At 39.0% G+C, this 15,336-nt stretch overlaps 1 protein-coding gene across 8 annotated transcripts in view; it reads right to left on the reverse strand.

Moving 5' to 3' along the window:
* BEND2 (BEN domain containing 2) overlaps positions 1 to 15,336 on the reverse strand; it is a 58,222-nt gene that overhangs the window by 24,529 nt on the left and 18,357 nt on the right. For 2 of the 8 annotated variants that reach the window (XM_055106441.1, XM_008972933.3), the window contains exon 6: positions 3,759 to 3,866. In XM_055106441.1, coding sequence (XP_054962416.1) covers positions 3,759 to 3,866 — 108 coding nt within the window. Of the gene's footprint in view, positions 1 to 3,758; positions 3,867 to 4,838; positions 4,965 to 6,540; positions 6,646 to 8,030; positions 8,178 to 14,562; positions 14,689 to 15,336 lie in introns of all 8 variants that reach the window. The other 6 variants (XM_055106436.1, XM_055106439.1, XM_055106437.1 and 3 more) reach the window with 6 other exon arrangements.

Genomic DNA, 15,336 nt, shown 5'->3' on the forward strand with positions numbered 1-15,336 from the left:
TGTTGTGTACAAGAAGCACACTTCACCTGTAAAGATACGCTGAAAATAAAGGGATGGAAAAAGATATTCCATGCCAATGGAAACCAAAAAAGAGTAGGAGTAGCTGTACTTATATCAAACAAAATAGATTTCAAGACAAAAAACTGTAAGAAGAGACAAAGGAGACCATTACATAATGATTAAGGGGTCAATTCAGCAAAAGGATATAACAATTGTAAATCTCTATGCACCCAACACTGGTGCACCCACATATATAAAGCAAATATTATTAGAGCTAAAGAGAGAGATAGGCCACAATACTAATAGCCAGAGACTTCAACACCTCACTTTCAGCATTGGACAGATCATTCAGACAGAATATTAACAAAGAAAGATCAGATTTAATCTGTACTATAGACCAAATGGATCTAATAGATATGAACATTTCACGGATATATTAAATGTATATTCTGCAGCTGTTCTGCAAATACCTATTAATATTTCTTTTCAGCACAAGAATCATTCTCAAGGATTGACCATATGTTAAGTCACAAAATAAGTCTGAAAATATTCAAAAGAATTGAAAATTATTCAATTTCAAGCATCTTCTCTGACTACAATGGAATAAAGCCAGAAATCAGTAATGAGGAATTTGGGAAACTATACATGAAAATTAAATAATATGTTCTTAAATGATCAGTGGGCAATGGTAAATGAATGGTCAATGAAGAAATTAAGAGGGAAATTGAAAAAAAAAATCTTGAAACAAATGGTAATGGAAACACAACATACCAAAACCTATGGGATAGAGCAAAAGCAGTAGTAAGAGAGAAATTTATAGCTATAAGTGCCTACATCAAAAAAGAAGAAAAACTTCAAATAAATAACCTAATGATGTATCTTAAAGAACTAGGGAAGGAAGAGCAAACCATACCCAGAATTAGTAGAAGAAAATAATAATAAAGATCAGAGCAGAAGCAAAAGAATTTAAAATGAAGAAAACAATACAAAAAATGAAATGAAAGAAAAGGTTGCTTTTCTGAAAAGACAGATAAAATTGGCAAACCTTTAAGCCAGACTAACTAAGAAAAAGAGACAGTGATGACGAGCATTTTTTCATGTGTCTGTTGGTTGTGCACATGTACCCTAGAACTTAAAGTATAATAAAAAAAAAAGAAAAAGAAAAAGAGACAAAATCCAAATAAATAAAACCAGAGATTAAAAAGGAGACATTACAACTGATACCGCAGAAATTCAAAGGGATCATTAGTGGCTACCATGAGTAACTGCATGCCAACAAACTGGAAAATCTAGAGGAAATGTATAAATTCCTAGACACATAACACCTACCAAGTTTGAACCGTGAAGGAATCCAAAACCTGAACAGATAAATAACAAGTAATGAGACTGAAGCCATAATAGAATTCTCCCAGTAAAGAAAAGCTCAAGACCCAAAGGCTTCACTGCTGAATTCTACCAAATATTTAAAGAATTAATACCAATCCTACTCAAACTATTCCCAAAAATAGAGGAGGAAGGAATACTTCAAAATTCATTATACGAGGTCAGTATTACCCTGATACCAAAGCTAGACAAAGACACATCAAAAAAAGAAAACCACAGGCCAATATCTCTGATAAATACTGATGCAAAAACCCTCAACAAAATACTAGGAAATAGAATTCAACAATACATTAAAAAGATCAGCCGGGTGCAGTGGCTCACGCCTGTAATCCCAGCACTTTGGGAGGCCGAGGCGGGTGGATTACAAGGTCAGGAGTTCGAGACCAGCCTGGCCAGCATGGTGAAACCCCATCTCTACTAAAAATACAGAAAATTGGCCAGGCATGGTGGCGCATGCCTGTAGTCCCAGCTACTCAGGAGGCTGAGGTAGAAGAATTACCTGAACCCGGCAGGCAGAGGTTGCAGTGGGCCAAGATTGTGCCACTGCACTCTAGCCTGGGCGACAGAAAGAGACTCCATCTCAAAAAAAAATCATTCATGGATGGCCATGGGGTCTCATGCCTGCAATCCTAGTACTTTGGGAGGCCAAGGCGGGAAGACTGCTTGAGCCCAGGAGATCGAGACCAGCCTGGGCAATACAACAAGATTTTGTCTCTACAAAAAAAATTTAAAAATTAGCCAGGCATGGTTGTCCATCCCTGTAGTCCCAGCTACTTGGGAGGCTGAGTTGGGAGGATCATTTGAGCCTGAGGGGGTCGAGGCAGCAGTGAGCCATGATCATGCCACTGCACTACAGTCTGGGTGACAGAGACTGACTCAAAACGAGCATTCATCATGACCAAGTGGGATTTATCCCAGGGATTCAAGGATGGTTCAACATACACAAATTAATCAATGTGATATGTCATATGAACAGAATGAAGGACAAAAATTGTATGATCATTTCAATTAAGTAACTCTCAAAATGTAAGCATAAAAAAGCAAACATTACTATAAGACAAGAATAGATATTTCAAAGAAGAGGATATGCAGATAGAAAATTAGCACATGAAGAGCCATACATCATTTCGAAAGGCCAATGCATATTAAACCCTCAATGAAATATTACCATATACCTATCAGAATGGCTAAGTGCTGGGCAGATCATGAGGTCAGGAGATCGAGACCATCCTGGCTAACATGGTGAAACCCAGTCTCTACTAAAAAAATACAAAAAATTAGCCGAGCATGGTGGCACATGCCTGTAGTCCCAGCTACTCGGGAGGCTGAGGCAGGAGAATCGCTTGAACCCAGGAGACAGAGGTTGCAGTGAGCCGAGATTGCACCACTGCACTCCAGCCTGGGTGACAGACCGAGACTCTATCTCAAAAAAAAAAAAAAAAAAAAAATGAACATACCAAATGCTGGTAAGAATGCAGAGAAACGGAATCACTCATACACTGCTGATGGGAATGTAAAATGGCACAGCCACTCTGGAAATAGTTGACGGTTTCTTATAAAAACTATACATGCAATTAATATACCACCCAGCAGTTAATTGCACTCATCGGCATTTATCACAGAAAAATGAAAAACGTTATGTTCACACAAAAACCTGTAGTCTGGTTGTCATAGCTGCTTTATTTGTAATAGCCAAAAACAACAATCTAGATGTCCTTCAGTGGGTGACAAACCATGATAAATCCATACCATGAAATAGTACTCAGCAATAAACAGGAAGGAATTTCTGATATACACAAAAACTTGTATGAATCTCCAGGGAATTATGCTATGTGGAAAAAAAGCAATCTCAAAAGGTTAAATGGTATATCAGTCCATTTATCAGTCCAATGGTATATCAGTCCATTCTTACAATGACAAAATTATAAAAAGGGAGAACATACTAGTAGTTGTATGGGATAAAGATGAGGCCAGGCAGGGGATGACATGAAGGAGTAGATATGGTTATAAAAAGTCAGTAAGAGAGTTCCTGGAAGTCATGGGACAGTCTGTATCATGACTAGATACAGTTAGGTTTATTTATGACTGAAAGTAGATGTCATAAAATTCCAGACAACTAAATATACTCTCTCTCTCTCTCTCTCTCACACACACACACACACACACTCACACACAAATGAATACATGAAAAGCAGAGGACATCTGAGTAGATCTGGTGATTGCATCAATGTCAAAATCCTAGTTGTGATATTTTACTATATTTTTGTAAAATAGTACTATTGGGGGAAACTGGGTAAAGGTACACAAGATCTCTCTGTATTCTTTCAATCTAGATTAAAGAGTGCTACTTGTAACATATATCGTTTCAAACTCACCAAAATCGGGAGTGAGGCAGGCAGATGCTGAAGCATCATCTTGGTCACAGTTATTTTTCATTTCAGTTGAGTAACTCATTGTCCCAGAACTCATTTGTGGGCCAGATTCTGTTTTGAACAACATTTCAATATGTAAAACATTTTGTAGTGCTGAAAGACAAGAAATCTCAACCATGTTTTTTAGATCAGGTGAAACTATCCTTCAGGAATAAAAGAAAAATAAAGACATTCTCAGACAAAGAAAAACTTTAAAAAACGGTGACTGGCTGACTTACCCTTAAAGAACAACTAAAGGAGATCTTCAAACTGAAAGGATATGATGAAGGAAGGAATCTTGCACCGTCACGAAGGAAGAAAGAACAACAGAAAGAGCAGAAATATGGGCGTGGAGAAACTAGGTCACTCACATGTTGCTGGTGGGGGTAGAAAATGGTACAGACACTCTGGAAAACAACTTGGCAGTATTTTATAAAACTGAACATACCATTACCATAGGACCCAGCAACAGCACTCTTGGGCAGTATCTCAGAGAAATGAAAGCTTGTGTTCACACAAAGCCTATATGGTATATGAGTGTTCCCAGCAGCTTTACTTGTAATAGCCAAAACCAGGAAACAACCTAGATGTCTTTCAATGCCTGAAAAGATAAACAAACCACGGTACATCTACACCATGGAATAGCACTCAGCAATAAAAAAGAAGGAACCATTTGGGGGCTTGCCTGTGGTAGAGGATACATGAACCTAAACATATGATAAAAATTGAACTAAAACACACACATACACATGCACACAAATAAATACAAGTAAAACTGGGGACATCTCAATAATATCTGTAGAAGGTATCACGTCAACACCCTGTTTGTGATAATTTCTTATAGTTTTGCAAGATGTTACTGTTGGGAAAAGTGGTAATGGAAACACAGATTTCTCTGTATTATTTATTATAACTGCATGTGTAGCTAAATTTTTCTGAAAATAAAAACTTTAATTGGAAAAAGCTACCAATATCTTGCACTACGGATGCTAATGAATCTATATTAAATAGTGCTACATATAGCAAGTATCATTTCAAACTCACCAAAATTGCAAGGAACGCTATGAAATAATGAGGAAACATTCTGGTGACTGTTGTTTTCTAATAAAGGTCTGTAATTTGTTTTTGCAGACCTCTTTCCTGGGCTGGTTCGTGCTTTTCCCAATGTTTCTATAAATAAAATATTTCAAATATTGAAAGACAATAAATCTCAATCATGAATTCTATTATCAGGCAAAAGTATCCTTCAAATATAGAGAAGATAAAGACATTCTCACATGAGGGAAAACTGAAGTATTTGTCACTAACTGGCAAACACTTAAAGAATGGCTAAAGGAAAATCATCAAACAGAAAAGAATGATGAAAAAGCAAATCTTGGAGCATCAAAAAGGAAGAAAAAACAATGAAAGAAGAAGAAATATGCATATGGAGAAACCGGATCATTCATACATAATTAGCGAGAATGTAAAATGATAGAGTCTCTCTGGAATACCAGTTGGCAGTTTCTTATAACACTAAACATGCAATTACTATACAACCAAGCCTTTGCACTCTTGGACATTTATCCAAGAGAAATCAAAACTTCTGTTTATACAAAAATCTGTACATCAGTGGTCATCGCAACTTTACTTGTAATAGTCAAAAACTAGAAACAGCCAAGATATCTTCCAATGGGTGAATGAATAAGCCAACTGTGAAACATCCATACCATGGAATAGTGTCCACAATAAAAATTAAGGACCACTCATACATCCAGTCAGTCAGATGAATGTTCAGGGAATTATGTGCTGAGGCAGGTGTGGCTATTAAAGAGCAAGATGGGCCGGGCGTGGTGGCTCACGCCTGTAATCCCAGCACTTTAGGAGGCCAAGGCAGGTGGATCACTTGGTGCCAGGAGTTGGAGGCCAGCCTGGCCAACATGGTGAAACCCCATCTCTACAAAAACTCCAAAATTAAAAACAAAAACAAAAACAAAAAGAAAAAAAAAAAAACAGCCAGAGTTGGGTGCAGTGGCTCATGCCTGTAATCCCAGCATTTTGGGAGGCCGAAGTCGGCAGATCACTTGAGGCCAGGAGTTCAAGACCAGCCTGCCCAACACAGTGAAACCCCATCTCTACCAAAAAATACAAAAATTAGCTCGGCGTGGTGGCACATGCCTGTAATCCCAGCTACTTAGGAGGCTGAGGCACGAGAATCGCTTGAGCCCAAGAGGTGGAGGTTGCTGTGAGCCAAGACTGCGCCACTGCACTCCAGCCTGGGCGACAGACAGAGATTTTTGAGACTCTGTCTCACAAAAAGAAAAGAAAAAGAGTAAAATGAGACATCTTGGTAATCATGGAAATGTGTATCTTGGTCATGGTGGTGGGAATCAAACCTACTCGTGACAAAACTAGGTAGAACTAAATGCACACAAACAAATTAATACAATTAAGTGGGAGATCTCAATAAGATGTGTGGATAATATTGATGTCAATATTCTGGTTGTGATGTTCTGTTACAGTTTTGCAAGATGCTATTGTTGGGAAGAATAGGTAAAGTGGAAGGGGTATTTCTCTGCATTATTTCTTACAACTACCTATATATCTTAAATGACTACAAAATTAAAAGTTTAGTTTAAAAAAACCTACCACTAGTTTTACATTAAGGACGTTGATGGATGTAGATTAGACAGTGCTACTAATAACATGCATCATTTCAAACTCACCAAACTTGGGAGGAATGGAGAGCGATAAAGAGGCGTGTTACCTTGACTACGGCCCCTTCCTGATGAAGGTGGGTAATTCACTGTCTGAGTATTGTTTTTTACGTTAGTTCCTGCTGTTTCTGGCATTTCTGCAACTCTTTCAAGTACTGAAAGAAAAGAAGTCTCAACTATGAATTTTATACTGGGTGAAACTGTCCCTCAGGAAAGAAGGGAAAATAAAAACATCCTCACAAAATGGAAAATTAAAGGAATTTGTCCCTTGCAGATTTACCCTTAAAAAAATGGCTATACGAAAACCTTCAAACAGAAAAGATACTATAAGAGAAGAAATCTTGGAGTATCAGGAAGGAAGAAAGAATGATGGAAAGATCAGAAGTACAGATGTGGAGAAACTGGATCACTCATACATTGCTGTTGGAAATAAACAATAGTACAGCCTCTCTAGGAAACTGTTTGGCAGTTTCTTGTAAAACTAAACATGCTAGTACCATAAGACTCAGCAATTGTTCTCTTGGCATTCATGACAGAGAAATGAAAACTTATATTTTCCCAAAAACCAGTACACAGTACATGAATGTTCAAAGTGGCTTTACTTGCATTATCCAAAAATTGAAAGAAAAAACCAGATGTCCTTCAATAGGTGAATGGTTTAAAAAAAAACAAAAAACTGTTCCTATCTGTACCATGGAAAGGAAGGAACTATTCATCAATAGAAAGAAAGAAACTACTGAGAAATGAAAACTTACATTTATACAAAAATGTGTACATGACGATTCATAGCGGCTTTACACCCAATAGACAAAAAATAAAAATAAAATAAAAACACAAAAAACCCACCAGACGTCCTTCAGCAGGTGAATGGTTGAAGAAAACATAGTATATCCAGACATGCAATACTATTCAGCAATAGGAATAAACTATTAATAGAAAAAACAACCTGGACGAGTCTCTAAGCTGAGTGAAAAAAAATCCAATTCCAAATATGATTCCACTTATACAACAATTGAAAGAGATAAAATTACAGAGATAGAGAAGAGATCAGTGGAAGCCAGGTGTTAGGGATGGGTCATGGAGTGTTAGGGAAGGGTGACCTGAGAGAGTTGGTGTGGTTATCAATGATAACACAACAGCGCCTCATGCTGATGGAAATGATCTCTACCTTGACTGTGGTGGTGGGCACACAAACCTACTTGTGGAATAAAGCTGCATAGTACTAAACACACACACACACACACACACACAAATAAATACAAGTAAAATGGGACATCTCTATAAGATCTGTGGCTTGTATAAATGTGAATATGCTGGTTGTAATATTTGTTGTATTTTTGCTAAATATAATTATTGGGGGAAATTAGGTAAAGGGTAGTCAGGATTTTTCTGTCTTCTTTCTTATACCTGTGTATGATTTCTGAACTACCTCAATATGAAAAGTTTAATTTGTAAAAAGCTACCACTAAGAATTAATATTAAGAATGTTGATGAATCTAGATGAGAGGGCTGCTTGTGATATCCATTATTTCAAACTCACCAAAATTAGAAGTGATGGGAAGATATGAAGAGGCTGGATATGGGGCACTCGTATTTCCCGATAAAGCTGGGTAATACACTGTCTGAGAGTTATTTTCCACGTTGGTTTCTGTTGTTCCTGGCATTTCAGTAAGTATAATTTTCTCAGCTATTGGGGAAAAAAAAGAATGCTCAATCATAAATTCTACATGAGGTAAAACTATCCTTCTGGAAAAAAGGTAAAGACCTTTCTCGAACGAAAGAAAACTAAAAAAATCTGTCCCTAGCCGACTTATCCATATAAAAGGTTAAAGGAAAATCTCCAGGCCTGGTGCAGTGGCTCATGCCTACAATCCCAATACTTTGGGAGGCGGAGACAAGTGGATTGCCTGAGCCCAGAAGTTCGAGACCAGCCTGGACAACATGAGACCCCACCTCTACAAAAAAATTTAAAAACTAGCCAGGAGTGATAGCAAGCACCTGTAGTCCTAGCTGAGTCAGGAGGCTGAGGGAGGGTCACCTGAGCCTGGGAGATGGAGGCTGCAGTGAGCCATGATTGCACTACTGCACTCCAGCCTGGATGACAGAGTGAGACAAAAGAAGAATGAAAGAACGAAAGAGACAGAGGAAGGAAGGAAGGAAGGGAGGGAGGGAGGGAGGGAGGGAGGGAAGGAAATGTTAAAACAGAAAGGGTATGATGAAAGAAATCCTGGAACATCAGGAAGGAAGAAAGACTGATAGAAAGACCACAAATATAGGCCGGGAGCAGTGGCTCCACCTGTAATCCCAACACTTTGGGAGGCCGAGGTGGGCGGATCCCCTGAGGTCAGGAGTTCAAGACCAGCCTAGCCAACATGGCGAAACCCCGTTTCTACTAAAAATACAAAAATTCGCCAGGTGTGGTGGCGGGTGCCTATAATCCCAGCTACTTGGGAGGCTGAGGCAAGAGAACTGCTTGAACCTGGGAGGTGGAGGTTGCAGTAAGCCCAGATCACACCACTGCACTCCAGCCTGGATGACAGAGCGAGACTGTCTCAATTAAAAAAAAAAAAAGGAAAGAAGAGAAAAAAGAAAGATAAGAAATATAAATATGGAGAAACTGGATCACCCATACATGTAAAGCCTTTCTGGAAAAATGTTTGGCAGTTTCTTATAAAACTAAACATGCTAGTACCATAAGACCCAGCAATTGTGCTCTTGACATTCATGACAGACAAATGAAAACTTATATTTATCCAAAAACCAGTATAGGAATGTTCAGAGCAGTTTAGTCCTAATACCAAAGAGTGGGAGGGGGGAAATAATGGCCTTCAATTGGTAAATGGTTAAAAACAACTATTGTATATCCAAACCATGGAAGATTATCAGAAAAAAAAGAGGAACAACTGATACACACAACAACCTGTATAAGCCTTTAGGGAATCATACTGACTGAAAAAAAAAAAAAACCTACATGCCATAAGATTCCCTTTATATTACACTCTTAAAGTGACAAAATTATAGAGGCCAGCGTTTGTCAGAGGTTAGGGAACAGTCAATGGGGAAGAAAAGGGTGACCTGAGAGAGGTGGGGGTGGTTATCAAAGATGAGGCAGCCTGGTGGTGATGGAAATGTTCTATGTCTTGACTGTGGTGGTGAGAATCAAACCTATTCGTGGAAGAAAATTTGCACAGAAAGAAATACAGATACACCCACAGATTATTATAAGTAAAACTGGGGCTATCTCAGTTATATCTGTGAATTTTATCAATGTCAATATCCTGGTTGTGTTAATTTACTATAGTTTTGTAAGATGATATTGCTGGTAGAAAAGGGTAAAGCATAAAGGGGATCATTTCTATTATTTCTTACAAATACATGTGAATCTAAAATTATTTCAAAATAAAAATGGCTGGGCACGGTGGCTCACGCCTATAATCCCAGCACTTTGGGAGGCCAAGGAGGGTGGATCACCTAAGGTCAGGCATTTGAGACCAGCCTGGCCAACATGGTGAAACCCCGTCCCTACTAAAAATACAAAAATTAGCCAGGCATGGTGGCATGCCCTATAGTTCCAGCTACTTGGGAGGCTGAGGCAGGAGAATCTCTTGAACCCAGGAGGCAGAGGTTGCAGTGAGCCAAGACCACACCACTGCACTCCAGCCTGGGTGACAGAGTGAGACTCCGCCTCAAAAAAATAAAAATAAAAGTTTAATTTTAAAAACGAGCTACTACTAGCTTGCATTAAGGATGTTGATCGATCCGGATTCAATAGTGTCACTTGTAATACAGCATCTGAAATTCACCAAAATTAGGTGTGAGGCCGGCAGATGAAGAGGAAGAACACGGGCCGCTGCCATTTCCCGAAGAAATTGGGTAATTCATTGTCTGAGGGTTGTTTTCCAGCCTGGTTTCTGCAATTCTCGGCATACGTACAGAAAGAACGTTTTTCAACTGCTTAAGAACTCTCAACCGTGAATTTATACGTAGTGAAATTCTCCTTGAGTAATGATATGGTTTGGCTGTGTCCCCACCCAAATCTCAACTTGAATTGTATCTCCCAGAATTCCCGCATGTTGTGGGAGGGACCTAGGGGGAGGTAACTGAATCATGGGGGCCAGTCTTTCCCATGCTATTCTTGTGATAGTGAATAACTCTCATGAGATAGAAGCAAAAGCAGAAACCCCTGACAAAAACAAGAAATGGGGAAAGGATTCCCTATTTAACAAATGGTGCTGGGAAAACTGGCTAGCCATATGTAGAAAGCTGAAACTGGATCCCTTCCTTACACCTTATACAAAAATTAATTCAAGATGGAGTAAAGACTTAAACGTTAGACCTAAAACCATAAAAACCCTAGAAGAAAACCTAGGCATTACCATTCAGGACATAGGCATGGGCAAGGACTTCATGTCTAAAACACCAAAAGCAATGGCAACAAAAGACAAAATTGACAAATGGGATCTAATCAAACTAAAGAGCTTCTGCACAGCAAAAGAAACTACCATCAGAGTGAACAGGCAACCTACAGAATGGGAGAAAATTTTCGCAACCTACTCATCTGACAAAGGGCTAATATCCAGAATCTACAATGAACTCAAACAAATTTACAAGAAAAAAACAAACAACCCCATCAAAAAGTGGGCAAAGTATATGAACAGACACTTCTCAAAAGAAGACATTTATGCAGCCAACAGACACATGAAAAAATGCTCATCATCACTGGCCGTCAGAGAAATGCAAATCAAAACCACAATGAGATACCATCTCACACCAGTTAGAATGGCAATCATTAAAAAGTCAGGAAACAACAGGTGCTGGAGAGGATGTGGAGAAATAGGAACACTTTTACACTGGTGGTGGGACTGTAAACTAGTTCAACCATTGTGGAAGTCAGGGTGGCGATTCCTCAGGGATCTAGAACTAGAAATACCATTTGACCCAGCCATCCCACTACTGGGTATATACCCAAAGGACTATAAATCATGCTGCTATAAAGACACATGCACACTTATGTTTATCGCAGCACTATTCACAATAGCAAAGACTTGGAACCAACCCAAATGTCCAACAATGATAGACTGGATTAAGAAAATGTGGCACATATACACCATGGAATACTATGCAGCCATAAAAAATGATGAGTTCATGTCCTTTGTAGGGACATGGATGAAATTGGAAATCATCATTCTCAGTAAACTATCACAAGGACAAAAAACCAAACACCGCATGTTCTCACTCATAGATGGGAATTGAACAATGAGAACACATGGACACAGGAAGGGGAACATCACACTCTGGGGACTGTTGTGGGGTGGGGGGAGGGGGGAGGGATAGCATTAGGAGATATACCTAATGCTAAATGACGAGTTAATGGGTGCAGCACACCAGCATGGCACATGTATACATATGTAACTAACCTGCACATTGTGCACATGTACCCTAAAACTTAAAGTCTAATAATAAATAAATAAATAAATAAAAATGTTACACAGCATTTAGTTGCATTTAAGTAACAATACTCAAATAATGAAATTCTGGCAAACAAAGTGAGATTGCTGACTATCAGTAGTTAAGACAGGGCAAGATGAGAGGCAAGGGAGATTGGGGGAGGTGGCTATGGTTTTAAAAGAACAATATGAAGGATCTTTGTAGTGATGATGGAAATGTTCTATATTGTAACTAATAGTGGACATGTAAACTGACTCATGATTAAATTTCATAGAACTAAATACACACACAGAGATGTGGATTTAATCAATGCCAATATCCTGGATGCAGGATATAGTTCTTTAAGATGTTATCATTGAGGAAAATGGGTAAAGTATAAACGGGATCTCTGTACAATTTCTTACAATTACATGTGAATTCAAAATTATCGCAAAATAAAAAGCCTAGTTTTGTTTTGTTTTTAAAGAGCTACCACTGACTTGCATTCAGGATATTGATGGAAAATAAACTCTCAGCCACAAATTCTATGCCCAGCAAAACTATCCTTGAAGAACATAAGGAAAATAAAGACATTTTCACATGCAGGAACACTAAAGAAACCTGAAAGAAAGGCTGAAGAAAAGTATTTAAACAGAAAGGAATTGATGAAAAAAGAAAATATAGAGCATCCAGAAGGAAGAACAATAGAAATAACAGAAATATGAATGTGGAGAAACTGGATCACTCATGCATTGCTGGTGGAAATGGAAGATAATACAGACTCTCTGGAAAACTATTTGGCAGTTTCTTATAAAACTAAACATGCTAGTACCATAAGGCTCAGCAATTACACTCTTGGCATTCATGACAGAGAAATGAAAACTTATATTTACAGAAAAACCTGTTCATGACTGTTCATAGTGGCTTCACTCCTAATATCCAAAAACTGGAAAAAAAACAATTTGATGCCTTTTCAATGGGTGAATGGCTAAACAAACTGTGGCATAGCCATACTATGAAATATAAATCAAAAATAAAAAGGAGGGTAGGCTGGGTGTGGTGGCTCATGCCTGTAGTCTCAGCACTTTGGGAGGCCGTGGCAGGCGGGCCACCTGAGGTCAGGAGTTTGAGACCAGCCTGGCCAACATGGTGAAACCCTGTCTCTACCAAAAATACAAAAATTAGCTGGGCATGGTGGCACACACTTGTAATCCTAGCTATTCAGGAGGCTGAGGCATGAGAATTGCTTGAACCCGGGAGGCAGAAGTTGCAGTAAGCCAAGATCGTGCCACTGCATTCCAGCCTGGGCAACAGAGTAAGACTCTGTCTCAAAAAAAAAAAAAAAAGAAAAGAAAAGAAAGGAGGGAACTCTTGATACATGCAACAAGCTGGGTGAGTTTTCAGATAACTATACTGAGTGAAAAACACCAATACCCCAAAATTACATACTGTAACATTCCCTTAATATAACATTCTTGAAGTGACAAAATTATAAACAGAGAACAGATCAGTAGTTACCAGGTGTTAGGGATGGGGCAGGTTGGAAGGAAAGGATGACATGAGGAAAGTGAATGTGATTATCAAAGGGCAAGATGAGGCATCATTGCAGTGATAGAAACGTTCTATGTCTTCACTGGAGGTAGACATTAAAACTACTTGTGATAAAACTGCAAAGAACTAAATACACACACACAAATTAATTACAAGTAAACCTGGGAACATCTCAGTAAGATCTGTGGAGTGTATCAATGCCACTACCTTGGATGTGATATTTTACTATAGTTTTAAAGATGTCATCCTTTGGGGGAAATGGCTAAAGCATAAACAGTTCTCTGCATTATTTCTTACAACTGTGTGTGAATCTAAAATTATCTCAAACCGAAAAGTTTAGTTTGAAAAGAGTCACACTAGCTGACATTAAAAACACTGGTGAATCAGGCTGGGCGCGGTGGCTCACGCCTATAATCCCAGCACTTTGGGAGGCAGAGGCGGACAGATCACCTGAGGTTGAGAGTTGGAGACCAGCCTGACCAACATGGAGAAACCTCGTCTCTACTAAAAATACAAAAAAATTAGCCAGGCGTGGTGGTGCATGCCTATAATCCCAGCTACTTGGGAGGCTGAGGTAGGAGAATCACTTGAACCCAGGAGGCGGAGGTTGCAGTGAGCCAAGATCGCACCATTGTACTCCAGCCTGGGCAACAAGAGCAAAACTCCATCTCAAAAAAAACCAAAAAAAAACAAAAAAAAAAACAAAAAAAACTGGTGAATCAAGGTTAAATAATGCTATTTGCAATATGTATCATTTCTTTTTTATGTATTTATGTATTTATTTATTTTGAGATGGAGTTTCGCTCTTGTTGCCCAGGCTGGAGTTAAGTGGCATGATCCCAGCTCACTGCAACCTCTGCCTCCGGGTTCAAGTGATTCTCCTGCCTCGGCCTCCGGAGTAGCTGGGATTACAGGTGCCCACCACCACACCCGGCTAATTTTTTGTATTTTTAGTAGAGACGGGTTTTCACCATGTTGGTCAGGCTGGTCTCAAACTTCTGATGTCAGGTGATGCACCCGCCTCACCCTCCCAAAGTGCTGGGATTACAAGTGTGAGCCACCACGCCCAGCATTATGTATCATTTCAAACTCACCGAAATAGGGAGGGATGAAGACAGATAAAGAGGCAGTATTTTGGCCATTGTAATTTCCCATTAAAGTTGAGTAATTCGCTGTCTCAGTGCTGTTTTTACTGCTGTTTGCTGGTCTTTCTGGCATTTCTATAAATAAAAAGTTTTCAAGAGCTGTAATACAAGAACTTCACCCACAAATTCTACACAAAGCAAAATTATCCTTCAAGAAAGAAAGAGAAACAGACATTCACACACAAAGGAAAACAAAAAGAATTTGTCCCCAGCAGACTTACCCTTAAAGAAAGGTTAAAGAAAACTCCTCAATCAAAAAAAGAAGATGATGAAAGAAGGAATCTCGGAGCATCAGGAAGAAAGAACAAAAGAAAGAGCAGAAATATGCATTTAGAGAAAGTAGATCACCCATATATAGCTGGCAAGAATGTCAGATGGTACAGCGCCCCTGGAAAATAGTTAGGCAGTTTCTCATAAAACTAAACATGCATATGTCCAAACTCATTACATTGGGTATAATAAATATGTGCAGTTTTTTACTTGTCAATTACTATGGTTTGAAGGTATCCTTTCCAAAATTCAGGTGTTGCCAATGTGATCGTATTAAGAAATGGGACCTTTAAGATGATTAAGCTATGAGGGCTCCTCCCTCATGAATGGGATGGAGGCCCTTATAAAAGAGGCTTCACATGGCATTTTGAAATCTTGTCCTTCTACCTTCTGCCACGTGAGGACACAGTGCTCCTCTCTTGCAGAGGATGCAGCCCTCACCACACAAACCGG

Source organism: Pan paniscus, chromosome X, assembly GCF_029289425.2.
Source record: "Pan paniscus chromosome X, NHGRI_mPanPan1-v2.0_pri, whole genome shotgun sequence".
Classification (NCBI taxonomy): Eukaryota; Metazoa; Chordata; class Mammalia; order Primates; family Hominidae; genus Pan; species Pan paniscus.